Source organism: Cylas formicarius, unplaced genomic scaffold (genome assembly GCF_029955315.1).
Source record: "Cylas formicarius isolate icCylForm1 unplaced genomic scaffold, icCylForm1.1 PGA_scaffold_7__23_contigs__length_41026272, whole genome shotgun sequence".
NCBI classification, from domain to species: domain Eukaryota; kingdom Metazoa; phylum Arthropoda; class Insecta; order Coleoptera; family Brentidae; genus Cylas; species Cylas formicarius.
Genome location: NW_026844352.1, coordinates 21,667,102 through 21,695,020, shown reverse-complemented (window position 1 = coordinate 21,695,020; position 27,919 = coordinate 21,667,102). Strand labels below are relative to the sequence as shown.

General features: G+C 33.8%; 3 protein-coding genes across 5 annotated transcripts; all 3 read right to left on the bottom strand.

Moving 5' to 3' along the window:
* Nucleotides 1-630: 630 nt before the first annotated feature.
* Nucleotides 631-6,975, bottom strand: LOC132705500 (D-aspartate oxidase). The gene is made up of 4 exons (XM_060676102.1): nt 6,722-6,975; nt 5,700-5,823; nt 3,824-4,126; nt 631-1,063 (listed from the first exon to the last, which is right to left on the bottom strand). Exons 1-4 carry the CDS (start codon nt 6,916-6,918, stop codon nt 674-676), a joined length of 1,014 nt encoding a protein of 337 aa, XP_060532085.1. The 5' UTR covers nt 6,919-6,975; the 3' UTR covers nt 631-673.
* Nucleotides 6,976-7,190: 215 nt separating this feature from the next.
* On the bottom strand, nt 7,191-17,064 carry LOC132704550 (DNA (cytosine-5)-methyltransferase PliMCI-like). Of its 2 annotated transcripts, XM_060674605.1 has the most exons (15): nt 16,561-17,064; nt 16,337-16,509; nt 16,010-16,286; nt 15,805-15,933; nt 15,503-15,753; nt 15,269-15,453; nt 14,792-15,212; nt 14,572-14,731; nt 14,277-14,514; nt 14,034-14,225; nt 13,616-13,776; nt 11,193-11,742; nt 10,973-11,139; nt 8,897-9,051; nt 7,191-7,634 (listed from the first exon to the last, which is right to left on the bottom strand). In XM_060674605.1, exons 1-15 carry the CDS (start codon nt 16,912-16,914, stop codon nt 7,208-7,210), a joined length of 3,840 nt encoding a protein of 1,279 aa, XP_060530588.1. In that variant the 5' UTR covers nt 16,915-17,064; the 3' UTR covers nt 7,191-7,207. The 2 variants fall into 2 exon arrangements, with proteins under 2 accessions (XP_060530588.1, XP_060530589.1); XM_060674606.1 differs by lacking the exon at nt 16,561-17,064 and having other exon boundaries at nt 16,010-16,275; nt 16,337-16,393.
* Nucleotides 17,065-18,086: 1,022 nt separating this feature from the next.
* On the bottom strand, nt 18,087-27,328 carry LOC132704551 (uncharacterized). Of its 2 annotated transcripts, none has more exons than XM_060674607.1 (7): nt 26,899-27,328; nt 26,519-26,790; nt 26,250-26,463; nt 25,960-26,158; nt 24,336-24,806; nt 21,732-21,870; nt 18,087-21,670 (listed from the first exon to the last, which is right to left on the bottom strand). In XM_060674607.1, the coding sequence occupies exons 1-7, from the start codon at nt 27,061-27,063 to the stop codon at nt 21,436-21,438; spliced, it is 1,695 nt and encodes a 564-aa protein (XP_060530590.1). In that variant the 5' UTR covers nt 27,064-27,328; the 3' UTR covers nt 18,087-21,435. The 2 variants fall into 2 exon arrangements, with proteins under 2 accessions (XP_060530590.1, XP_060530591.1); XM_060674608.1 differs by having other exon boundaries at nt 26,262-26,463.
* Between the last annotated feature and the right edge of the window lie 591 nt (nt 27,329-27,919).

The following is a 27,919-nucleotide window of genomic DNA, read 5'->3' as shown; positions in this document are numbered from 1 at the left end:
CTTTAATGTTCTATTTATATCTATTGTCGTTTTTGGGAAAAAATTAAAAACATTATTTTTCCATTAAGTTTTTCGCATTTGTTGTGAAACACGCTGTACATATTTTCAATTTAAAAAAAAACGCACACACACAGGCTGCGTTTTGTGAAATAAAATTTCATCGTGGATGGTATTAAGTTATATTAGCTTTGACTAATAATACACCATAATATTTTATTTTGGTATAAAATACAGCCATTTGGCAGCATCCAAATAAACAATTTTTCTATTTTTTTTTTCGACATGCAATGCTTTACATTTTATTGGGAAAAAGTTTCTAATAAACCCTTCTGCGGAAATTATTTTTTTAGGTTATTGCGCATGTTCTTCTTTAAATAGTTAAGAAAAATGATGAGGACTCGAATAGATCCCCATCTGCTCATTAAAAAAAAAAACATGCACAAAGTGTGTTTTTATAACTTATTTAATGTTTTATTTCTATCTAGTGTCGTTTTTGGGAAAAAAAATTAAAACATTATTTACAATTAAGTTTTTCACATTTGTTGTAAAGCACGCTGTATTTATTTTCAATTAAAAAAAAACAAACGCACACAATCTGGGTTTTATGAAATAAAATTTCATCGTGGATGGTATTAAGTTATATTAACTTTGACTAATAATACACTATAATATTTTACAATTTACTGTTGCTCGACCACGCCTCCCTGACCAATTTACAGGCGTGTAAACTAGTGCCGGGTGCCGTTGTCACCCCATATCCGCCGTGACCGTAATTGTGCACAATCCTAACCACCCTCCCGTTGATGTTCTTCACCTCATTTTCTAATCGGACTTCGCTCCGGTGCGGCCTCAAACCCACCCTCTGCGCAACGATCTCTGCGCCTGCTAGACTCGGCACCAACGACGTGCAGCGATGCCAGATCGAACGCGCGTCATACTCGTCCATGTCTAAATTGTAAGATTCGTATTGCCTGCAACCCCCGAGCGTAACGTTGGTGAAACCGGGGAGAATGTAAGTGTCGTAATCGCCGTAGAAGAAGGTTTTGATCCACGGAGCTCTCACCTGTAATAGTACTTGGATGACGGTGACTAATTTTTGTAGTTTTATTCGTGCAATTTGAGTTGAAAAACAAGTAAATAGACACCCAATATGGGATCTGTTTTGACATTACTTCAAAAATCTTTAAGTTGATATTACATTTCTTATAGGTTTCTTGGTGCAGTCTTGTAATAGTATATTATGCAACAAGTGCGGTAAACGGCATTTGACTCACGAGTTTATTTGACACGAGCGGAGAGCAGCGGAGCGAGTTTTTAATTAACGAGTGAGTTAAAAAGTTTACCGAACGTGTTGCATACTATACTTTTTCTACGACCGTTAGTTTTTGGGTACATTTTCACAAAACACGATTACATTCACTGACATGATCGTCAGAATTGATAAACGTCAAAATTCAAAGCGTGGGAAATCTCTCCGAAAACATCCGATTGCTCTCAAATCGTGCGGTAAAATCCCGGAAATGTCCGAAGTGGCTCGAACTCATGGGAAACGAAACTGACGTGGTAAAGTGACGCTTCCCTCACGCTAGATAGGTGGGTAATTAGGTACTTTACAGATGGTAGTAGAAAAAAGTATTTACGAAGACGCAAAATCGAATATTGTGATATATTTTTTATAGTAGAATATTTTAAGGCCATTTTCATTAGTAAAACAATATTTCGTTGTACGGCGTTGTCTTTGCCAGCTTTTCGTTTTCACATTGCTGGGGTTAAATCAAACAGTTTTAGACAGTCTGTCGTAAATCCTAGTTCCAATTGTTTTATCTACGGTTGTTTTAAGTGTCGACGTACTTGATCTAAAGGTGTCCCAGAGTATATGGTGTTGACTTTTGTTAAGAGTAGGAAAAATTCAGCACTGGGTCCTTTTTTGATTAAACTAAAGATGCTGTTAACTAAATTTTCAGTTAGTTTTTCAGATCGACAGCTAAAATATTTCGTATCGTATCGTATCGTATCTCAACTATCAGGTAACTTATCGAAAATGTGGAAACTGTCTCTTAAACACAACAAAACAAAACGCAACCTTACAAAGATCTAAGCAATCTCACACTTGCCATTACTGTCCTTTCTTACATTCAAAACATCACTGACCACACATCAAAAGTTTTTAAGAAATATAACGTTCAAAACAGATTTACCATTTGTCCAAAAATCTCTCAACATCTTTGATCCGTCAAAGAAATATCGGGAGTTCGGATATACGGAATGAATAAATTGAAGAGACCGGACGAAAAATATCAGCAGCTGCCGAATAGAAACCGCGCGTCAAATCTTATTCAATAAAACTAGAATTCTTGCATGTAATCAATTCGCCTACTAAAGAAAAATCCGAGAATCTATAGAAATCTCTTAACGAAACAATCTTAACCGCGACTCAGGTCTCTACCTGTCACCTATAAGAGAATCAGTCATCCGAGATTCTTGTTTCTGAGAAAAATTGCATACTATTATATATTTTTGAAACTTTTTAGTTTATACAGGGTGTTTCTTATGAGAAAATAAAGGCGGAATTGAGTTTTACGGGTTACATAAGAGAGGCAGTTTTCACATTTCCAATAAATTATCTGATAGTTGAGACACGAGGGATGCCTGAAAATACAATATTTTTAATTTAGCTCCATATCTTAACAACTAAAATTGCAGAATCTATAATGCGCTTAGAAAATAACATAGAGTCGGCGGTAAATCTTAATGACTAATCTGACAATGAAACAGAATAAAATCGTTCTTATTTAGGTAATTATAAAGAAAATTCGACAACTGTAATTTTTAACCAATCAAAATATGTTTTTTGACAGATCACCCTGGCGACGGATGAATTTTAGTGGACATGTTTTAGTTGAGGGAATTATGCTGTGATTTTTGTGATGTTTTTGACGAAGCACATTAAATTTGATTAAACTATAATTTTCTGCCACTTGTAGCTCAAAATTAATCTAAAATAGAAGAACAGATATGATCCGATATTTGAAAATCAAATTAAGTTTTTAGCAGCTAGAATATTCCAAAAAAAGCTTTCAGTTTTTCATTTAGATATTTACGTTTTTGGAAATTGAAAAATAAAATTTAATTATTTCATTTCAGAACACAATTTGGTGTGGGATTTTCTTACGGAATAACACACGAGGTCAAATTAAACCCGGAAACTAAAAAGTGGGGTTCAGTAACAACTTATTTTATGTTTCTACTTTGGCGCTTGATTTTTTCGAATTGACGTAGTAGGTTTTGTAAATATTGATATTTGAATATTTATATTTTGCAACCACCAAATCTACTTCACATCCATCAAAACGACATACATCTCCGCATCTTATTTTTTAATAAGTTTTTGTGCTTTCAAAAGGACCTTTCCAACGTAACTCAACAAATTTGATAAACGCCACTTTAGTCATGAGTTTGATTAATAAACCAGTGATTTAAAAAGTAATAAGTAAAAACGAGTATTTTTAAAAATCAGAGCATTAAAGTTATTATAAAATATGGTAACAAAAAACATTTTATTATAGGCCCGTCTCTTCATATAACAAAATACGTGAAATATTTGGATAATGCGACGAAATACGGGAAAAATTTCGGTGATATGGAGAAATATTTAGCAAATTTGTGATTTTTTTATACCTAACTAAAAAATAAAAGAATACTTAATGGTAATATTTTTAAAACACCTTGGAAGTTCATCCTGCTCTATCCTACATGCCGTCAGCGGGTTATTTAGATAATTGCCGGCACGAGCCAATACGATATACTTTGAGACAGACTATACCTTATACACCTGTCCTCTTATGGGCACGACCTTATGGTCGTTGCATAAGTACCGGGCGCCCAACCCAGTACAGTTGACCACGACATCGTAATTCAACCCGAGCGTTTCGAGCGATTCGACCTTTGCCCCAGTGATTTTTCCACCAGCATTGATAAACTTTTCGATTGCCCACGGTAAATAAAGATCGCATTCGGTGAGCAGAGTGATGAAAAACGATCCGTATTTCCAATTGCCAGGACAAAGTTGTAGCTCTTCGCTGGTTGCCGCCCGGTACACCGGAACTAATTTTTCGATGTATCGGTTCTGAAAAGAAAAACCGCTTAGCCATTTTAAATGATTTTAATTAAGGTAACGGTAGATATAGTTTCGTCTGTGGAGTTACTTCAGAAATAAATTTTTTAATTAAGAAAACTCGATAAGTTGCCAAAATTTGAAAAGTAACTAGGATAGGGAGCATTTTTACAATGCTTTGTAATTTACAAGTCACAAAATAGAGTTATATAAAATAGTACAAAATAAATTCTAAAGAAGCATACACAAACACAGAGATTCTTTTTTTTTCATTTAATATAGAGGGTAGTTTGTTATGTAAACTTTGGAGATATTACTCTACAAAATGGCGGAAAAATAATGTTTTTTTTTTAATGGAAACAACTTACGCAATGACAGAAAAAAATAATTTCAATAGACGGGTTTATTAGAAAGTTTTTTGGTCCTTGCAATTTTTCCATAAAACTTACAGTTTTTAAATAAAAAAATGTAATGTAAAGCATTGCATGTCGAAAAAAAAATAATTTAGTTGGGTACTGTCAAACAGTTCTATTTTTTTACAAATTTTGTATTAATTGTCTTCTCAAAAATTATATTTGTACTAGTAATTTAATTAATTTCCGGATTTAATTTGACCTCGTGTAGTATTGGGTAAGAAAACTCCACACCAGTAGTTTTTAAAAAACCAACTAGGAAAATAATTCACTTTTCATCCGTTGCCATGTCAAAAAACACGTTTTGATTGGTTAAAAATTACAAGTGTAGAATTTTCAAAATAATTTATTAATAAATATTTCCGAAACTAATGAAACAATAATAAGAAACATCTTCAGAAGTTGCATTATGCATTTTTTTATTATTATTATTACGCATTGCTTTAAATTTTATTTTTTTATTTGGAAAAGTTTTATGAACAATTTGTAGGAGACAAAAAATAAAAGAAAATAAAAAAACGTTAGTTTAGTTAAGAAAATAGATAGAGGTAGTCAAAGTCAATCCCTTGCAATCATTTAAAAACAAAAATTAAAAATATGAAGAACGTGCGTTTTTATGATAGTAATTTTTATTGTTCTATTTTCGTTTTTCAGATATGAAATGAAAACATTATTGACGCAATGTTTATATAACAAACTATCCATTATTTTAAACATGGAACCATATATAACGCAAGTCGCAACGCACTAGCTTTATTAATAATTCCTTAAGTCCTTTTATTTTTCCAGGACAAAACGAATAAGTATAAAAAACAAACAAAAATGAAATAAAATTCTGAAAACCTTAAATTAAACAAAAAATATACTCAACACAAAAAAGCAAAATCTTAATTTATACATTATACCTATTTAAAAAATATTTAAATCCCTATAAAAATGCCATGTATATATTTTATTATTATTATTTTTAATTTATTAAATTTATTTAATTTAATATTTATTAATTTTTAATTTTTTAATTTAGTTACGAAATAGGCTGAAAATTTAGATATTTTTTAATTGACGAAAAGCAGGAGTATGGTTTAAGGGAGGGTTCCCAACATTAAAATTAAATATGCAATTTATTCCAAACTTATCTAATCAAATTGCTTTGACATGCTTATAAATCTCACTTTCACGATGTGGGGATATTGACTGGAGAAGATGTACCCCGACAATTGTTTTACACCAGCCTTTGCTCCTTCGGAGGTATTGCACAGATGCTCCCAATAGTAATAAGAATCCTCTATCCATTTCCTAGTAAAAATTCGAGAAAAATGATCACTGCGTGCTACCTTTCAACGGAGTGGGTACGAAATTCTTACAAAAATTTGCTCGTGAAATATATACGGGTGTCCCAAAAACAAAATAGGTTATTTCCAATTAAAAAAAAAACTATAAGTATTTTTGGTTTTCTTATTAATAATGGTAAAATATTTGAAGTTTTTTCTAAAATAAATTTTGGAACATTTGGCCAATATATGGAATATATAGTAAATATTTATAAATTACATTTTCGGGTGGTGAAACGTAAGTGTTATATATAAAATACGACCAAGCATTGTTTCTAAATTTTTATTAGGTAAACTCCTTTTTATAAAATTGTTTTAATGTTTACGAATGGGTCTGTTATTTTTTTTAAGTAAATTTTTATGGAAAGAGATATTCGAATCGGTTTTACGCACCAGACTTTTTGAATTAGGCCGGGTGACGTCACCGTGGCAGGCCAATGTCGCGCTAAACTGGCGAAATTAAATCCCTAATATATTAAATAATATCTATGATACCAACCGCCGTTAAAATTGAACGCTCAATAGATGTGATAAACCATAACGAAACAAACATAAGGTCAGGTGTCAAAATTGCTGTTCCTACTTTTATTGATCAAGTTCTTGATGTGGTTGCCTCAAATTTGACAATATGAATCATGTGAAACCTGTTATCTCAATAATAAAAAAAGATTAAAAAGAAATAATAATATAACATTTTAGAAAAATTTAAATATTTTTTAATTTATTTTTATTCAAGGGTTGACATAAAAAGCGTAATTTAACGTAACCATTTCTGTTCTATGATACAAAAATAGGAAAAAAACACTGCGTCCCCAAAATTTTGGTATTTTGTTTTATGCATATTTTATCCAACTAACTATTACCTGGTTATTTCTTCCGTGGGGCCGCAAAAACTGGTCCCAGGTCTGAAAACCCCTGCCGCCGCGGAACTAGTTGTTTCCGTATTGAATTTATCGGCCAAAATCTCAATATTCGCGTTTCTAAACGCGTTCTTCAATTCTAAGGCTGTTGTGAAACCTATCACCCCCGCCCCGATCACCGCTATTTTCAATTCCGGCATTATATTGACCTGTTTCCCGCAAACTAAAAGTTAACACATCTTATTGTTGACTTCCTGGATGTGTATCGCGGACTAATGTCAAGAAGTACGAAAGGTCCAGATGTCAAAACGTCGACAAATTATCAAAAAATTATCTGCGGGTTTAAGTTTGGCGAAATCTAGAGCTTGTAATAGTATTTTTCAAACCGTGGATAGGAATGGTTCCATATCAAATAATAAGCACTGAAATTATATTTATTATATTTATTATATTTATTCTTAACTAAGGGTCACACAATAAAAGAACAATTCAATGTTTATTTCCGATGGTTTCCAAGTAAGCCTTCTTAATTTCTCTGCCGATAGCAGCTGCCATTGGCGGCGGCACTGCGTTGCCGACTTGTCTGTGTTTATCCAAAATATTTCCATGAAATTTGTACTTATCCGGAAAGCCTTGGGATCTGGCGCATTCCCGTACACTTACTACCCTGTTTTGCTCGGGGTGGAGAACCCGCCCCTGTTTACCCATTGGTTCGGGATTGGTGATGGTGGTGCCGAAAAATCCGTCCCATTCTAATCTACCGTACAAGCCGGCCCAGTTATTATGACGGTCGCCTGTGTGAGGAAGACACCAGGGAATCAGGGTGTTTACTTGCTTATCTGAAGGATCGCAAGGTCCTCCAGTCGCGCACTGGCACACTCCTTTGCATTGATCCGTGCCTTTTTGCTTTTTCAATCTGGAAAATTAAATCTGTATTCATGTTTAATTTATATTTATTTACTTGTCATTTTAAAAAAATAATACAAATTCAATTTGTCTAAATTAAAATAGATAATTTTTTAATAATATAATTTGAATCTAGATAAACAAATGACGACACTTGATGAAGATTTTTTTATTCAAAGAATTAAAGGTAAAATATATATAATTTACAGGACCCAAAAGTCTTTGCAAATGTTACATGAAAAACTTAATACTGCAACCCCTTCACCTTTTACAAATGTAAAAATGTAAAAATGTCTTAAATAAGAAACTAATAAAAATTTTAAACATTAATATAAAAACTACAGGAGTTTTTTGAAAAGAATACAAAAAAAATGATCACTATAAATGAAATAAAGGCAAAGCAAATTATAGAAATAAACATGGGAACTAATTAATGAGGTAACAAATGAAAATCAAGAATCTTCCTTTAAAAAAATTAACATAAACAGACACGAAACAGAATGATAGCTATAACCATTTTCTTATCAATATTCAAGGTTCAATGTTCTTTCAACCTACCTCTACCTCTGGTATTTCTACTAAACTAATTAAATTAATAAAAACTGATATAAGTAAGTCCGCACTGCACTTTTCGAGCTACGCTTATTTAGTTTAAGGAGAGTTATGTAACACCTAAAGTTGAAAATGGTGAAACTAACCATTATCCGAGAATGGGTATGCAATTCAAAAATTGCCAAGATAGATTGAAACAGTTGTATGTGATCAAACATTTTAATGTGTAGAATGAAAGATTGGGAAATATTTTCCGATCTTTGATATTATGAAATTATGCCTTTCCAATCAAATAATTACTTGTGGATTGAACCATATTCTTAATTGGGAAATATTTTTTATTGCAGTAAATAACATATATTTAGTTATCCACTCACCAAAATAGGCAATGGAAGTTGCACATGTATAGACAGCCTCTAGAAAATCTCAATTAGTCTTCATTTTGATTTTCCTTGAAATTTGTAAATTATAATAAATAAATTTGTTAATTATAATCATCCAATTATGAAAGTATGTAATAAACTCCCTTTCAATACTATTAAAGCACTATATACATAAAAGAATTCAAACAAGGGTTGAGAAATCTTAACCAAATGAACTTTACTTTTTGTAAAGAATTCCAAAACTATTTACAAAGATAGTACAACGTAAAACAAACAAACCGCAGAAGAAGGAGTTTTAATCATCCAGACCACGAGTAAAGTAGATTTATTTACTTACCTATGTGAATAAATTAAAATATTTGTTGTGGTCCCATCACTCAGTTTAACAAAGATATTGGGCAGGTCCCGCCAGTCGCTACCTGGTCCCGTAGGAATATGTGATATCCGCGCTTCAACTAGGGGCGACATTTCCTTGCAAATATGATCGCACACCTGCAAATAATATATATATTTTTGCACTTTAGCAAAAAAAAAAAGCAAAGAGTTTTAGATTTGTTTTAGGAACCTTAAAATTTTGCTTTTGATTAGTTCAAGATGTAGAAAATGACAAGTTTTGAAGATTGAATTTTCTTTTAATTAACCATATTACTAGGCGGGATCATACTGTAATGAGTTTCAGCGCACGAGTGATATACAACATTTTATTTTATATTTATATTATATGTTATTTATGATATCAAGATTTCAAGATTATGGCATCAACTTAATAATTATTTTTTTATGTAAAAGTGTAAAATATGATTTCTATATTTCTCAAGAGACAAAGTTATCTCACATATAAAACAGACATAGAAGACAATTTCATCCTAAGATCTCTAAAGTATAGGGAGAATGTGTCCATTAAAATAATAGCATGTACATAATGCACATTGTAACAAAATTTTATTTAACAATATATTACTAATAATTTAAGCCTTTTCGATTTAACAAATTCAACCAACACTTTTAAAAACCGGTATAAAAAATATCTTCTCAATCTCAATAATTTCTGTATCGGAAAATCACTCTGCCATTTACACTTACTCCCTCCTTTCTCCTTTGTCCTGCGACTCCTCTCTTTATTGGAAACTACATTAAATGATTAATGTATTCTAAACTCTGCGTAACATATTTAATTTTGTTTTCTTTTTCTTGTTTTTAGGGTAATTTGGTTTGCATTAAATTGAAGCTTTAACAGCATCTGGCTTTGTTGGATGTCTGCGTTTCATCAGGCCTTTTGTTTGACTTAAAAGTGGTACCATCTAATATTTCATAGTGTAATAATATATACAGTTGCCAAAGCAATAAATGTATTTATTATTATTATCATTATTATTATTATTATTATTATTATTATTAATTATTATTATTATTATTATTATTATTATTATTATTATTATTATTATGTGGTAAACTGTGAATGACTAAAACCGAAAGTGTCGATATCATTAACGAAGTCATTAACTGATTAAGCGGATCTTTAGAAAATTATCTTAATGTTTTGGAGCATATTATGCTGCCTTCTGTTGGATCTATTTATCCCAATAATTCTGTTATTTATCGATACCATAATTGTCCCATGCTCACCGCAAACGCTATTAAGGGCTGGTGTCACAATAATTATGTAGAATAATGTATTACGGTGGATTTTCATTCCGAAAATCTGCGAGCTATAATAACCGCAACTAACCAAAACTATTAATTTTTATAACAAGTTACTACTGCTCTTGTTTAATGTAATATTTACTTTGTTCCCATTTTTTATAAAATTAGACTAAATATAGAGTGTTACGTTGACGTTTGTTGTTGTTGACAATTAAGCTACTATTTGTATTTATTAGATATAACCTTAAACATCAAGGAAATCATTACAAAAGCCTGTTTCTAACTAACTGTGTGAATAATACAAAAACAGATCAGAAAACTTGTAATTTTAAGAACAAAACTATACATAAAAGTGAAAAATGGATAGAAATTTTCCTTGGGTGACTTCTATTTAAGGGATATCTATAGTATTGCAATTTTACAGCGGGTTCCTTTGTATTAGGTAATTGTCAAGGGCCCCGAGAGTGGCAGGTAGACGCACATTTAGTTGACCTACCTGTATCTTAGTATTTAAAGTTGAAATCACAGTTGCTTTAAGGCAGATGTTGGCAAACTTTGTTCTTGAACATGAAGAGTGTTTTTGAATTTGATGTTGAGAAACAAATTAGAAAAACTGCGCTTTCAAAAAATGAGAACATTATTATTCGCTATTTGTTCAGAGCTTTTCGGCACCAAAAATCAACATTCAGCAAAAAATATAAAAAATAAAATAAAAAATTATAAAATGAATAGGATAGAATAATTTATAGCACTTGTCGCATGGACTCACTAGGTCAGTTTCCTCTTTGCCCCTCATCAATCGTTGAAAATGGGACACTGCTTCTCCGTCATAAGGCATTTGAATTTTGTTACACCCGTTTGCAATAGGCGGCAAATCTGACATTGCATCCTTCACGCATATAGTTCTATAAGGCGCTGACTCGGTCCACTCGCACCCTGAAATCAGCAGTAGTTGAATTGGGCTCCAGGTGAATTTTTTTCGTCACTACCGTTTGAATATCGACAATCGTCGACAACGAACGAGAGCTGGGTGCCCCTTTTGTTGAACACGTGCTGGGGTTCCGGATATCTAGGAAGCACGTGGCCGGGGGCGGCGGCCATTAGAAAAACCCTGCGTCGTGTCTGTGGTACGCCGTAATGGCCGGCTTGCAACACCCCCCACGTCACTTGGTAACCCATTTTTATCAGGCACGAAATGGTCAGTTTTAGGACCATGCTGCGTTTGAAGGACACGAAATTCTTAACATTCTCCAGTACGAAATACTTTGGTCTGTAATATTCGCAATAGCTCAGGTAGGTGGCCACCAGGGAGTTTTTGAAATGCGAGTATTGACCGGCACTGAACCGATTCATGCCAGAGAATCCTTGGCAGGGCGGACCGCCTACCAACATCTCTACCTGTCCCTTCTGAGGATAGAGCTTTTCTTGGCCTCCGCCGCTCAATACCTCCTTCAAGATAATGTTGCAATCGTCTGAGAATACCTTGGCATTGGGGTAGTTCAAACGAAACGCTTGGGCTGCAGCCAAATCGAATTCAATCTGAAACGAATTACTTTTTCATTACTACTATTACTATTTTGGAAAATTATGTGAGTGAACTTGACATAATGAAGCATCTGGATTTCCCGTGAAATTAAACAAACGAATAAAGGAAAGTAAGTGAAAAATAACACGTGTAATTTTTTTAAATGGAATAACTCCCCACAGAACCAAAATATTAAATTCGCGTCACGCACCACTAACATGCCTGGTATGGAAAAAGATGTTTAAATTTAAGTTTTGCATGTGCAAAGCGTTTTAAGAAAAAACAGTTCAATGTTTGCCACATTCTGGGAGAATTTCCGTCATTGCTATTAGGTGCCTGTCTAAGTCAAGGTGTAGCCTGCCTCATTTTTCATAGCATTTTGTGCTTTTATGCACGCCTTTATCACAGTTTTTAAATGTAATACAAAATTTAATGTCAAACAAATGTTAAGTTTTTCAGACTAAAAGAGGAGTTTTACAATGTCAGACCACTGCAAGAATATGTAGTTCAAAGTTATTTAAATGAGGTGGATATTGAGACCTTGGATGATGTAGAAAACATTATGGAAACAATATTAATCGACGTCAATATCATTGAAATACTAGTAAAAATAGGCATTTTATGGCCTTTATTGTAACGAAATCGTCAATAAACCATTAGATAACGACGTGAAACCCCCTTTCTGGGTCAAATAGTCGCCGATTTCGATAAGATCCCAGCCAGAATCTGCACAAATCAGTTTAAACTATCATTTTTCGTTCCAAATAGTTACATTTTCATGTCAATATCGTTCAAAATTGGCATCATCGAACTTTATTGTAGCGAAAACGTCAATAAACAATTAGATATTGATGTGAAACCCAATTTCTGGGTCAAATAGTAGCCGATTTCGATAAGATCCTAGCCAGAATCTGCAGAAACCAGCTTAAACTATCATTTTTCGTTCCAAATAGTTACATCTACAGGTCAATATCGTTCAAATACTAGCCAAAATTGGCATCTTCGGCTTTTGTTGTTGTTGTAAAACCCCCTTTCTGGGTGAAATAGTTGCCGATTTTGATAAGATCCCAGTCAGAATCTACTCTTCCGACTTTTATCGTACCAAAATCTACCGCAAAAATGGAGATATGAACTTACAACCCCTCTATCTGAGATAAATAATTGCAAAAGCAACATTTTTATAACTTACCGAACTGAAATCTACCTTAAAGCTGCAGAGAACTATTTGGAAACCCAATTTCTTTTATGATAGTAGGTTTTAGATAGATAAAGATATGAATAAAAAAAACAAATGCTGAGAAAGATGGGCTCTGCATTGACTTAGACAGCTCCCTAATAGTGTTAACGGGAATTCTCACAGAATGTGTCAAACATTGCCTATATAATTTTTTTCCCTGTAGAAGCATAAAACTTAAATTTAAATAAAAATATAACAGGGCTTCTCAAGATATCTACAATTTAAAAAAAATATATCCAAATGGAGTCAGCAGTTTGCGGGAAAATTAACTTTAAAGTTGACCCAAATTTTAATGGTAGCTAATTTTTATTTTAACTGTACTTTTTCTCAATAAGTTTCCAAATTATTATTATATTACAGAAGTTTTAATTCAAATGAAGCATATATTGATGAGCTATGATTTAAATTTCTAATTTCTTCTAAACCACGCCACCACAAAACTCAACCAAATTTTTGGAGTTACAAAAGAAAACCATCTCTAAGTGGCATGAAGTAAGGAAGTAAGTTGTGACTAAAAAAAATTACAAATTTATGAAGAAATCTTAGTACACTTGTTGTGTGCAAGTCAGCAAGGCTGTTTAATGAACATTTACAGCTTTAAAAGTACATATTTACGTTTGAACAAAATAAGCCACAATAGAGATACTTACCGCCCAGTTTGTGTCACATACACCAGATTGGTGTAGACCTTCTGACAGACCTCCACATCCGGCAAAAATATCCATTGCTCTAAGGGGTTGCTCCAATTTACCCCATGCAGGTGGGATTTCCACGGCATTGTCCATTGTCATCTTACTTTTTGACTTTATTCCTAAGGAATACATTTATATAACACAGAGAATATGCAACACATTAGCGGTTGAAAATAATATTCAACCACTTTTTCAAATGATCAAATGCTTTTCTTTTTATTATTTTTTTATTTCTACTTTAATAATTCTGTAACTCTTTTTAGTATTTGTTTATGTAAGCAAAAGCAAAATATGTAATTTTGCTTTCGCTTATGAGTTGCGATTTTATGATTTGCAATAAAAAAAAAGAGCTGACTGATAGGTAGGTATTATTTACCTTTGCCTTTGCTCATTCCAATCCTTTTAGCAGAAGAGGGAAGTTCATAACATTTTTTCGATTTATGATTAAACCCCTCATCGAAGTAAAACCTTAATGGCCCTTCCATGCACCAGTCAGTTGCAGATTGGACATTTGCGGCACAGCTGATGTAACATTTGCCTTTAACGTTCTCAAATGATGTTGTTATTACTACAAAAGGCAATGCTAGCAGAAAATCAAAGAATATTTTCCTGCCTTTACCTTCGTCAGACCAATAAACGAAGTTCAAATCTTTTAAGTGAGACAGAAGTATATTCCCAGTGTATTCGGGCCGCCAAAAAATCCTAACTTTAACATCAATATTGCTTTTTTTTGCTTTTATTTCTTCAATAATCCCAATTACAAATGGTTCGGGAGTGTCGACATTAGAGCCCTTGATACAGTCACTCTTCTTTCTGTAATATTCAGGATAAACCCTCTCATCCACATTATCACTCTTCTGTAAACTTAAATAGTTGAATTTAAAAGTTTTAAAAGATAATTAAGGTAGATTTACCGAGACAGGTTGGTTTAAGGATAGGTATTTTGAAAAATTATACACTTCAGGGTCCAACAACACTCCACTGCTAACAGCATAAGTATTATCCTTCCACTTCACTGTGCCATCAGTATCATTGTATGCAGCAGTATTATAACGCTTTTCTGATGCTTTACGACTAAAGACGAGATTACATTAAGATTATAAATTATCTAAAATTGGATAGTGAACTACTTACCTACAAGAGATGCAAGTGTCATTGTTAAGCTCATGGCTTTGTATGTCCACAAATCTACTAAATTCGCTTTCGTATCGTTTTGAGAAGTAAAAATTCTCCCCATCATCTTCGAGCTGAGGTTCAAGATCCGTAAGTCCCCCAAGTTCGAACCAATCTTTTGCCATAGGTAAATACTCCACTTTTGCTTTACGGATAATACTTCCCAGTGGTAATTCTTCACATTCATCCACAAGGAATAGTTCTCTCGGATCTGCCGTGCCGGTCAATATGGTGTCACTACCGCGACAGAACAGCAGACCGTGGAACATAAATCTTTGAGGGAAAGCATCATACATGTGGATAATTTTAGCAATCCATAAGGGTTCATTGGGATTTTCTGATTTTAAAGTTATAAAATCGCCTACCTGTACCTGTACCCCATCTAAGCAAATACCAAAGATATTAGTAGCTTTTTATAGGGCATCTAAATTTACTCACCAATTATAACTGAAAAATAAGTATCATTATTTCTATATTTGATCTCACATTTGGCTTCCCATTTAATATCCTTATGGAGTATCTTTTTTGAGCACAATTTTTGTTTAGCATTAATGACTTTCTTGGAATCTAATTCATCCTCGTTGTCTGAAAGTTCTGCGTCTGCTATGGCCATATTGGGGCACCTGAAACCATTTTATACTCAATCTGAATGACAACAAACATTTTAATTACTTTCGGGCCTTGCAGGATTGTTTCATCTTACCAGGCCCTCCAAACTTCAGCATGTCTCTGCAAAAGTTGCATTCGCCACAGTCAGGAGACTGGCAGGCCTCGCATACCCCACATCTGTGTTTTTTTGGTGCTTTTTTACCTTCACTTTGCTTGTCATCCATCTGTTCTGGAAATATTTTTTCGAAAAACTCCCGAACAAACTTGGTGGTCACTGCTTTGGATAGAACTGTCCTCTTTGCACCTTTTTCGCCCTAAGTTTTTAGGAGCATTAAATACACATAGATTCCCATATACATATATACCTTTTCTAATCTCAGAATTTTCTTTCCTATCTTGAAACTCACACCAGCCAGCTTCACCAATGATCTTATGCACGGAAGGGTAATAAGGGGAGGTTCTTCTTCTGGATAGTATTTATCGATATTTAGGACCTGAACAAACAAAATTTTGTGCAGTTAGTGATACCTTGCTGCCTTCTTAAGAGTAAATGAGCACAAAAGTTATTACCTGATCACAAATAAACTGAGCATTTTGGATAAGGGAATCCTCTGCTGAAAGATAACTGCCTGAACATTCAACTTGTCTCAACAGATCCTCATAACTAGGATTCTCCATGTACTTGTCCAAAAGAAATTCAATGACAACCTTTGCCAGTTTAATTTTTTGCTTAACACATTTGAAAATTGTTTCATATTCAGGAGAAGGGTCCATTAAATAATATTCGGCAAACTGGGTAGAAAAGCCAATAGGAACTAGGTCACCTCCATCATACCCTGCAGTCCACCTAAATACTATGTTTTTGTGTTGCTTTTTGTTACAAAATTTAATTTTTACCATTCAATAATAGGTCCTAAATCGTGGCCTGGAATTCCGTTTGCTGGACTAGCATTGTCTTCATCAATTCGTTTAACATAACCGGAAAACTTAAGGAAAACATCAGCTTCAACCAGACCTGTATCAAATGGACACAAGTGTCCCTTCTCATCATATACACTAAAGTGGGTAATCTAAAACTAAAACTATGCAAAAAAAACAGCAGTAGAGATGCCTCAACAAACCTTGTGCGTGGGAAAATTATCTTGATCGTCAAAAAAATTATTTTCATTAAAAACTGATAACCTATCATTTGTAAGGACAATGAATTCTTCACTGGAGTTATTGGGGTGTCCATTGTAAATAAGAACATTGTCCAAGTTTTGTTTGCATACATTACACTTTTGAAGTTTCAATTTGGGTCCCTTGATTGTGATTTCATTTGTTATGTTGTTTTTAATAGTCGTGCGTTTAGTTCGCTTCGGAACACTGAAATCTTCGCTTTCTGCATGGACGTCATCTTCCTGTTTGTGTTTCTTGTTGGGGTCTGAACCACAAGGATTCGGATCTACATCAGCCTCTACATTTACAAAAACCATTTTCAGGGAAGGAATTAAGAGAAGCCGGACATGTTACGATTAAATAAAAAACATAAAATAAAAGGACATCACAAATCACAAGCGTAAAACATTTCTGTTTGTTAACACCGCAAAAAGCGCGAAACAGACAAAAGTATATATTGGCGGGAAATAACGAACACATGTGACTTTAAGATATGTAGAGATAAATGACATAGTTGGTTAGTTTGGTTCCTACACCGAAGGCAAGTCAGTATTTCCGTTTGTCAAATACACAAACGTAAATCGTCAACTTTCGGGAATACACACATTAACTTCGGTTGTTTCTCGTCAGAATTTATCGCCATTATTGGTGAGTCTCAAGGGCCTTGTTCTCCTTAGACTCGCTAAGCTAGCTCAAGCTAACTCGATAAACGAATAAAGAGCATAGTCTCTCTACCTCTGGGCCATTAATATGTACAATGACTTAGCGAGCGACGCATTTCGGCCCACTTGATCAAGATATTATCAGTTATATGATCCTCCAATAGAAACTTTTAATTTTACTACCGATGATAATAATATGTCAAATTTCTTTAGTACGTGTACAGTGAAAGCTAACTAGCTAATGAAAGAATGAAAACTTCTTTTATAACTGATAAACCTTTGCAGAAGCACTAGAATGTGCATAAATAAAGAAATTGTCGTTTCCTATGTTAGTTTATTCTTGATTGTTGTAAAAGCTAATCTTTGTGGAAAATAATTTCATGTGTGGCAAAAAGGCACGGTAATTTCTAAGTATTTAATGGTTGAGTGAAATTTAATGGATTAAAAGTCAACACAATAGCATCAAAAAGGTATAAAATATGTTCTTTCCAAACAAACCACCAATAAGGTATGCAACTCGCTTCGAATGAATCTTTGACGTCACTATGATCCTCCTGTGGTGTTGATTAATTACCGCCAGTTTAACGTCACCTATTTGTGTTGTATGATAGTATATTATGAAATAAGTTTGTTAAACGACACACATCCCAACTGCGGCCAGTCTAACTAGGGAACGCTGCACTTATTTAGAGGAACCACCATTTGAAAAATGAGTAAGAGCGAAGCTGGGTAAATAAAACTTTGTCAAAAATTACAGTACACTTTAATAAAACTTGAAAAAGAATACAAAATAAATATGAAATTTATAATTATTATGCATTATTTATTAGGTCTATCACACATGCACTTTCATAAGCCCATAACATACAAAATACAGTATGCACAATAATAACTCCCTAGAAGAACGTTACTGTTGATGGACTGTATTTTCTTATGCGGTATGCTACGGCGTCAGTCAATTGTACGCCCAACTTATGATAACATTTTGTACCAAATTTTAAAAATTATCCATCTAACTGCATAATACAACACATTACTGTGTGATATATACTGTATATCTTTACATATTTTTTACAAAAAAAAAAAAAACACACATCTAAAAATCTTGTTGACGTTATTCTCAACTGGCAGGCGAAATAATCGGAACACGCAAGCTCGACAGTGTCACACTCTCAAAATATAAAACCGAATAATGAGTTTGTTTCCCCAATTTGGAAGTCAATTGTCTCATTTGTCCGTAGATTCATATTGAGACTCGCAAATTACTAAAAATGTACTGCGGAAACAGTTTTCCAAACAAGCTACATATCTCGAGCAAACGCCGATCCAAATTTTTCACTTTTGCTTTTGCTAATATTTCAACAACAAATTGTTTCGTCCAGGTGATAATCGAGACTAACACGTATTATTACTATGTACCTGCACATTTAAACAGTCAATAAAACAATCTTTGGCTAATGGTTCTAGAATAAATAAAAATATAAAATACCTTAAGTTATATAAAAAATTCATATCAAACCAGTATTGTGTATACATTATATATAAGATACTTGAAAAACTTTAAAAGCTGCTTCTATTGGTCTCCTCCTGGTGTTTTCATTTTTTTTGGTAGAATTGCCAAATCGGTGTACAATATGGTGAAGCTATTTAATTAAAGCAGGATAATTATAGTATTGTACATTTTATCGAAAAACGACTTAACTACTTACATAACGGCACACACCAAATTGGAATGTTTACTTAGTTGAAATCTTGGGTTGTATGATAGACACCATAAAACCGAATGAAGAATTCAAAACCCGAGATATTCTGTCTGAATCAGGGAAAGCAGGTTACATCACAGATAAATAAATAAAGCAGATATTAATCAAATATCTACACATTAATTGATACAATGTTATTATATCCAAAGCAGACCGTAACAGTTGCCCTGTTTTGTTTGACATTTTAATTATAATTAAACCATTTGGTTTTTATTTAATGTACACGTAAGGGGATAGTTAAGTTGTTTATTATGGAATCTTTTACATTTTTATGTCGTATTCATCTCCTCCACATTGGTTCCAAATTCATAATTTTTTGTTTCTATTGAAAGCAGGTTTATATAAATTCTATCATAATTTGTTAGGTCTCTTTTGGATATAAATTATGTCATTGCATTGATCCGTTCAAAATTATGGTCACCAGTAGATTAAGCAACTTCAAAAATTAATTTGCGCCCATTATCATTTAACTCATTAATATTTAATGATTTACACCAGCCTTAATTTTTCAAAAAATTATAAAGACTTAAAGAATTTGTATATCGACTTGAGATTAAAAACGTTGAAAACTTCAAAGTTAAAATCCGTCAAACGATGAGCTCTTGTGAACTTTGCATAATAGGACGCGCACCAGAGAAAAGAAAAATATGCAGAGTCGCTGCTGTTTGCACATACGATCGACCAAACATTTTAGTTTTTATTTTTATCACAAGGTTGAACATAATAAAAGCATCAAAAGGGTCAAAAGTATTTTGTCAAAAATAATGGTATTATTATTAAAAACTAAAATTTCGTCCAAGTAATTGCGTTTTTATATTGGTCAATGGTCAATCGGTCAGTCTTGAGCTAAATTTATAATAACACCTCAAATATTTAGAAATATTTATAGTAATGTAATTTTTGTTAATTTTCGATTCTCTACTCTGTCTCAGGAAAAATCAATTGTCGAGTCCATACGATCTTGGCACTCATATGTAAAAATACATGTTTTTTCCAAATTCGGTTTCCCAGGCACCTTGTAAAAAGAATACTGACTAAAACAAAAATAAATGAGGAATTCGGTTTTTATTATTTACTGTGAATAGAGCCGATTTTATTTCCTATAATAACATATAACGAGTTCTGGTAAATACTGCTCATAAATAATGATTAAATTTTTATTACCTTTATCATTTTGCAAATATTTGGTGGCGGTGTAATTTCTACAAGCAATTTATCCGCCATTTGGAGCAGTAAATACATTTCCAATCAAATTCGTAACCTAAATCGTTTTGCAAACAATTTAAAAATCTGACCATAAAAGTAAAGGAAAATTTTCTGGAATTTTATTTTTTTTACATGCAACTTCTAAAGTTGCCTACAAACCCCTATACAGTCTTAACATCGAAGGTATGGTGTGTCTCAAAGTATATCGAATTTGGAAGGAGCCTCTCCCCAAAAAGTAAAAAAGTAGGGTGCGAGTCAGGTAGATGCAGGTGGCAGTGTTGAATAACCCGTTTCATACAAGCATATCACTAATTTTTTCGTCACGTCACGTCAAAATCACTTGCGAAAAATGTGTATGAATATTTAATAAGTAGTGGATTCGTTAAACAAAAAGCTTTAAAAGAACCCCCGATATTATTAACAGCCTCTACAGAGTGATTTGTAAAATGGGATTTAAATACCGCACAATAGACAAAAAACGAGTGGCAATTGCATCGCACAGGATATTACAAGAAATTACAAAAAAGCCAACTGAAAACGAATGAATAATTTACCTAGTTGAAACTTGGTTTGATACACCGGATACAGTATAAAAGAACATTATGTTAATTTGTATTTATTTATTATCATCACATTTCGTAATAGTGCTAAAGTGATCTTATTATGCCTGAACATTGCCGACGATATACTTCGAAACAGACCATACTACGAAAATATTCGCTCAATGCCGTAAAACTTGAGTTACTTTTTTTATGTAGATTTGTACTGCAACATTTGAAGCAAGTAGCTAAAAGTGTGGCTTATTAATCCCTGCGGAAACTGTCGCTAACTTTAAAATACGTAAGTAAAAGTTGATAGATTTAATGAAAGCAAATAATACTGAAGAAAAATCAGATGGCGTCATTTCTACGCCAAGGAGGATAATTTAAATAAACCTGCAAAAACCCTCAAACCTGGCAGAGTTCAAAAATTCTGTGGTTCACAACAGCAACTCTGTACTTAAAAACGAGCCAAAGGGCTCAATATAAAAATACTGTTCTCAATGTCATTCCGTAAAATTTGCACTTAGTCAAACGAACCGAATTGAATATGTAATATCCGAAATGGCCATTATCTCAAATTGAAACCTACAGGCGACGATACACTTAACATTAATAAGCGTAAAGATTATTACAGGTTGGCAACTGCCGTTCAAGTCTTATGTCGATTAAATACGCGGTTTATACGTAAGGGTGACGCATATGGTCTCTTTGGTTTTAGCGGCGTCCGATTTCGACGCGTCGTCGTTTTTCCCGCCGTCGACGCTCCCGCCGGACCCCACCGGGCAGGAACATAGTTCCGCCTTGCTTTTGAAACTGCACGACCTCGATATGTTCTCGTACTTCAGCTTGACGCTACCCGATCGAGAACACGAACTTTTCTTTTCGCCTCTCATTTTGAAACTGACCAAGAGATCGATAAGTTAATGCATCAGCGTTCTACCTAGCGAATCGAACCACTTACCTATTAGATCTCGAACCGTTTTCTTTGTTTCTCCTGCTGACGGATCGCTGAAGGTAGCGTTTGTCTCGCGAACCGGTCCTCTTAACGCTAGGCCTTTTCTGCACCGATTCGGCGCTTAAAGACAAACCGGCTATTCCAACTGAAACGTGCAATGCCGGATCATCAACAAAACATAATCGTTATGCTCACGCGAGCATCCATAAACATTAACACTAATTTAGAGTAAACTCTCAAAGGTCAACATCAAAAAGTTAGCCAACCTTTAAATTTTCATTAAATTCCTACGTTTACGGTTGTCTGATGTTTCAAACTTAACTTTTCGAATTTATAACCTCAATCGGGTACAATTGCAAAAGCACTTGTTGATCCACCACCAACCAAAACTAACTAAAATCCTAACAACTATTCTAAAAAATAACTAAAATTCGCTAAATTGTACCCTTGTATTTTTTAATTTTAATGTTAATGTTAATGGAATAGATGATCTAACAAGCTACTTGCACCTATTTTTTTATTTTCTAGAAATGTTTATTAGTAGATTTACAACGCAGCTGAAAAATATTTTTGAAATACACCAGCCCAGAATAAATTTAGACACATTCGAAGTTTGAAACCCGCCAAAAGTAGCACTGACGTAACGATGCATTATTATCAACGAGTTTAAAACACACACACACTATAGTATATTATGCAACAAGTGCGGTAAACCGCATTTGACTCACGAGTTTATTTGACACGGGCAGAACGAGTTTTTAATAAACGAGTGAGTTAAAAAGTTTACCGAACGTGTTGTAGCCTATACTTTTTCTACGACCGTTAGTTTTTGGGTCCATTTTCGCAAAACAACACGAATATATTCACTGACATGACCGTCAGAATTGACAAACGTCAAAATTCAAAGCTTGGGAAATATCTTCGAAAACATCCGATTGCTCCCAAATCCGTGCGGTAAAATCCCGGAAATGTCCGAAGTGGCTCGGATTCGTGGGAAACGAAATTGACGTGGTAAAGTGACACTTCCCGCACGTTAAATCGGTGGGTAATTAGGTATTTTACATACAGGAGTAGAAAAACTAATATGCTGTAGTAATAATATGACCACAATTCCATGGGATTTATAGTTGGCGTATTACCTTTCTGGAATGACGTCACGCTGGTTACATATTCATATTTTAGCAATTTTAGCAATGATCCGTAACTTAAACGTATAGTCATATTTACGATTATTGTATAGCTAACTTGCATTGCATCTGAAGCTTGTGTAGTTACATCATCAATTTGCGGAAGGTTTCCTCTTTTAGTTTGATCTTTTTCCAATTGAAAAAAAGCTAAGATATTAAAAATTACTAGCTGTGATTGCTGATAACATTTTCACGGCATCTTGCAAAAGCTTATAAAGAGTCAAAACAAATCAACAAATAAACTCTTTTATAAAGAAAGGATAATGACTACTTTCAAAATTTTTGTTGTTTCTGTCAGTTGACATAGATTAAATAAAATTAACCAAACATGATGTCACCGTCTGTAAAATACCTAATTACGCACCGATCTAGCGTGCGGGAAGCGTCGCTTTACCACGTCAGTTTAGTTTCCCACGAATCCGAGTCACTTCGGACATTTCCGGGATTTTACCGCACGGGTTTGGGAGCAATCGGATGTTATCGGAGATATTTCCCACGCTTTGAATTTTGACGTTTGTCAATTCCGACAGTCATGTCAGTGAATGTATTCGTGTTTTGGGAAAATGCACCCAAAAACTAACTGTCGTAGGAAAAGTATAGTATGCAACACGGTCGGTAAACTTTTTAACTAATATAATATTGTTAGTTTAACATTTTCCACACGCATCGTGACCTCACAGGGCTTATCGGGTAACTAAGTATCTAATTTTAATAGAAACATAATGATAGATTCACTTCCGCAGTTATTAAAAACAGGATTTATGATGATTTCTTCATACTTAAAATTGATGCCACGGGCCTATTGGTGAAAATTTATGACTTACAACTTTTGTGAGACATACTACAAGGTTTTTTTATCAACATTAAAATACTGATGACAAAAAATTCAATTGTGGTGGTCGGTGGCTGTCCCATGTGACTGTGTTAACCATTTTATTATCTTATATCATCAGGAATGTACAACATATAGTGCAACTTTTCAGGGATTACTTAAAACATATCTTTACTATTTTTTATTGTTCTAAAATACAATGCGTCAAAGAAGAAACTAAAATCCGAATTTCAGAAGAAAAATAGTAAAATTAGAATTTTCGGTTGCAAAGTATATATTTTTTTAATATTTGACTATCAATATTACAGTTTTATTTACATCTAATTTGAAGCATGAATTAAAAAAAAAATAGTCAAAATGACGACCAATCAAATAATTATTACTAAGTGTGCCAATTTGTCAATTACTTTTAGTTTGATCTTATTGGTGAAGTTTGATTTGTTCACAATACTGAATTTAGATAACTCCTTTTTATAAAAATTAACTTTTAGCACGGTTGTTTATAATAGTAAACGAATAATGAAATTGATGTGGAGCGTAACTTAGACATTGAGATGCATGATTGTCAGTTTTTAACAAGCAAGTTTGTACCTATCGTTCCCGAAGAGGATCTTCTTAGCAGGGCACTGGTGAGGGCCGACACATCAGCTTTATTTAGAGGCAAATCCAAGGATCCTCCGCAACTGGTGCAATCGACCGACGGTCCGAGGAACCACTGCGACCTAGTTTTCATTCTCGCCGTTTGCCTCTCGTGTACCTGCGGTAAATAACTAAGACTACGGGTGCTTTCAGCATACGCGTTAACAGCTTTGAGCTCTTCGAGGGTCATTTTTGGACCGGAACATCGATGGCTGTACTTGGACGAGTGACTTGTGCTAGAGGAATGAGAAGTGTTGTTCTGAAACAGTCCATTCTGTTCCAGCGATATCGAAAGACGCGTGCACGATTCCAGAAGACTGTGTTCGGCGATCATCCCAAGAGACGAGGAATTGACGTGGGGCTGTAAGCTTGTCTCAAGTAGGGCGGGAGTAGACTGACATTCCTCTCCCCCTTGCGACAGGGCTGAAATTATTTTAGAGTGAGAGTGATTGGCTGCATATGCGTTTGTGTCCTTAAGATATTTCAGTTGTAAGTAAATATTTAGTATGTTTAAAAATGTTGTTTAAGTGAAAAAACAAAGTGGAAACGTCATTAACAGCATTAGGCAAATCATATTTCTAAAAAGATAAGATTGATAAATAACAAAAACAGATTCTTTTATCAAAATGACAAATCTGACAAATATGTGCTGGGCTTATTACTCATGATATTATGACACACTTTTAAGTACATACTGAAGCAATGATATACGCTAAACCAATTAACGTCGCTTCCACTCACTCTAAGAGGCCTTAAAAAACAGGTTAAAAAATATACTATACCTGCATCCCATACCTAAAATTATTTCACAAATAGGAACTGGAATTTTTTATCACCTTTTGTCCTAGCAGATTGAGTAAGGTTTTTAAGAGATACATTTTCAAATTTAATTTGATTAACACTTATGTAACACATTGGCAAAACTACATGAATCAGGCGCTAAACAAATTTGAATCATGCATCAAAATTTGATAAAACAGGGGTTTAAAATGCGAACCGAAGAAACAAATGAAGACGTACACAAAATAAAACAGTGCCTAAAAAATTAGAAGTTTATTATTAAATGGGAACTAACATTATAAGAAATACGAATAAAATATCACAGAACTGTGTTGGCGGAAATATACATTGAAATACTGCAGAGGTGCATGAATAAAAAAAAAACAAAACAAATACAAAACTAAACGGTATTGTTTGAACGAATGTACACATCAACATCATCACAATCTTCATCTACTTCGTGGTAGTCTCCTTTCCGGTTATCAATATAATCGCATAGGAGCCATGACTCTTTGCCCATGGACAAATGCCCTTCAAGAAATTTCAACCTTAAGCATATATTCAAAATTATTGCAAATATTTAGATTTAGAATGAGATTACTTAAAAAATGTGGTTTAAGGGCTCAACTTTTGAAAGACAGTGTGGAAACTTTCTATTCAAGCTAACATTCAATTAATTTTACTGCACTACAATGCAAACTTTTAAGTATGTGATAAATAGTTAGCAAGCTAATTGTTGCAAGTGAAGTTAAATTTCTATAGATCAAACCAAACCTTCCTATAACTCAGTACTCACCTAAAAGATAGCGTTCAAGAGCAATATATTCAGTAGAAAATACCCCTTTGCTTGGGGGATACTGGAATGAACAGATCCACTCGCCTTGTACTCTTAACACTCTACCGGTCACCCTGGCATAATACTCATAATTGTCCCTCCCGAACAAGTTGGACGATGCAAAATCTTCAATCAAGTGTTTCATAACCCTCGATGCAACCTATTAAAACAAAAATGGGCAAGTCTCTTGATTGATTTGTTTATTATTGGTATACTTCATACTCAAAATTTGGAGTACTTAGTATACTAACATTAAAAAATACCTTAAACTTCATGACATCTTCCATTTTGGCAGTTTTCCCATCAGTGACACATGAATGGAAAAAACTTGGTGCTACACTCACCCCTAAAGCCTCGCTAGTCATACCAGTACCAGCTTTCTCACTATTAGAGGCAATAACTCGGAATGTTCCAAACAACAAAACCAATATTCTCTGGGTATACACTGGTAGTGATGTAATTATTCTGAAAAAAAATATTATAAGCTATTGAATTCAAAAAATTCTAAAAATAAACTTGCCTGTGTATTTCATCTTGCTGCTCTTGTAAGTCAGCTAGTTCTATTACTTGGAAAAACCTTTGTTCCACATCCTTGCCGAATATTCCTCCAGGTACTTTCCTCAAAAATTTCTTTAAAACACTTGCTATAGTGTAAACACTAAAATTGTCCATATTGACTAAGCGGCCTGTTTGCAGAAAATGGATGAGTTTTTTCATAGCACCCTGATGTCCTGGTGCGCGAAACACATCTTTTCTATATGGTGCCTCCTTGTTCAGCTTTAAAATCAACACCTAAAATAGCCACATTCTTTCTATCTAAAATAGCAACTGGATTGAAATGGAGTAAAAAATAAAAACAATATATATATTTATTATCAAGCATATTACTGAGAAACTCACAAGAAGTGGTCCCGGAATATCATTCTTACAAACGTCAGCGAGAGGGAGTCCAAATTTTACTTTTTCTAGTCTCCGGGGATAAGGTCCTGAGGGGTGACCGCATGAAGTAACCACGTTACTGAAGGTGGCAGCGCGTCGGTGCATCCTTGCCGCCCACGTGCTCATTTCAACATCAAAATGGGGCTCACAAAGACTGCACTCCACAAACAACTTGGCGCATAACCTAGCAACGTACACATCAAAACATAATGACGGCCTTTTCTACAGCTATGTTAATAAAACGGAGCCGCAAACACTGTTCAGTTAAAAGCCCACCAGTGCATGTTTAATTGTATGAAGTATTTAGGCCCAAACACGCCCTAAACATTAAAACATTACTTTCCTATGTCCCATTTAACTTAATTGCGGAATCACCCACATAACATCCAATCGTTCAAGCGACACACACGACATAGAACGACTGTTTTGGTTAGTAATTATGGCGCAAAAGATCAATGAATTTATCTTAATCTATGCTGCTCACTGATAATCAAAACCAGGCATTTGAAAATGATCGAGAATTATGGTTTACAACATTATAATATCAAAATTATTAATTAAAAGCATTGGTTCCGTATATATTCCAGTTTCTTTTATATAACTGAAAAGAAAATATCACATTTTATTTAAATCTTAACTGCCTTCTTATCCTTGATGTCAGTGATTCACTGTCCTCAGTTCCTTATCAAGCGATATGATCGATTCTAAATTTTTTTTTTCCATTTTCCACTCTAAAATATCAAATTATGCCTTACGTGTCCGCAAAGTACGCCTTTATACGTCAGTTTCATATTTTTCTGGTTCTTAAGGAGATCTGAGCTATGGGATAGTCCAGTAGATTTAAAAAACTGATATTTTGACGTTTCTTAATTCTGACGGTCATATCACAGACAACTCAGTTAATGTATTTTTACTGTTGTGCAAAAATGTACTTAAAAATGGATCTAGAATTAGTATAGTTCTTGACATTGATTAATTAAGC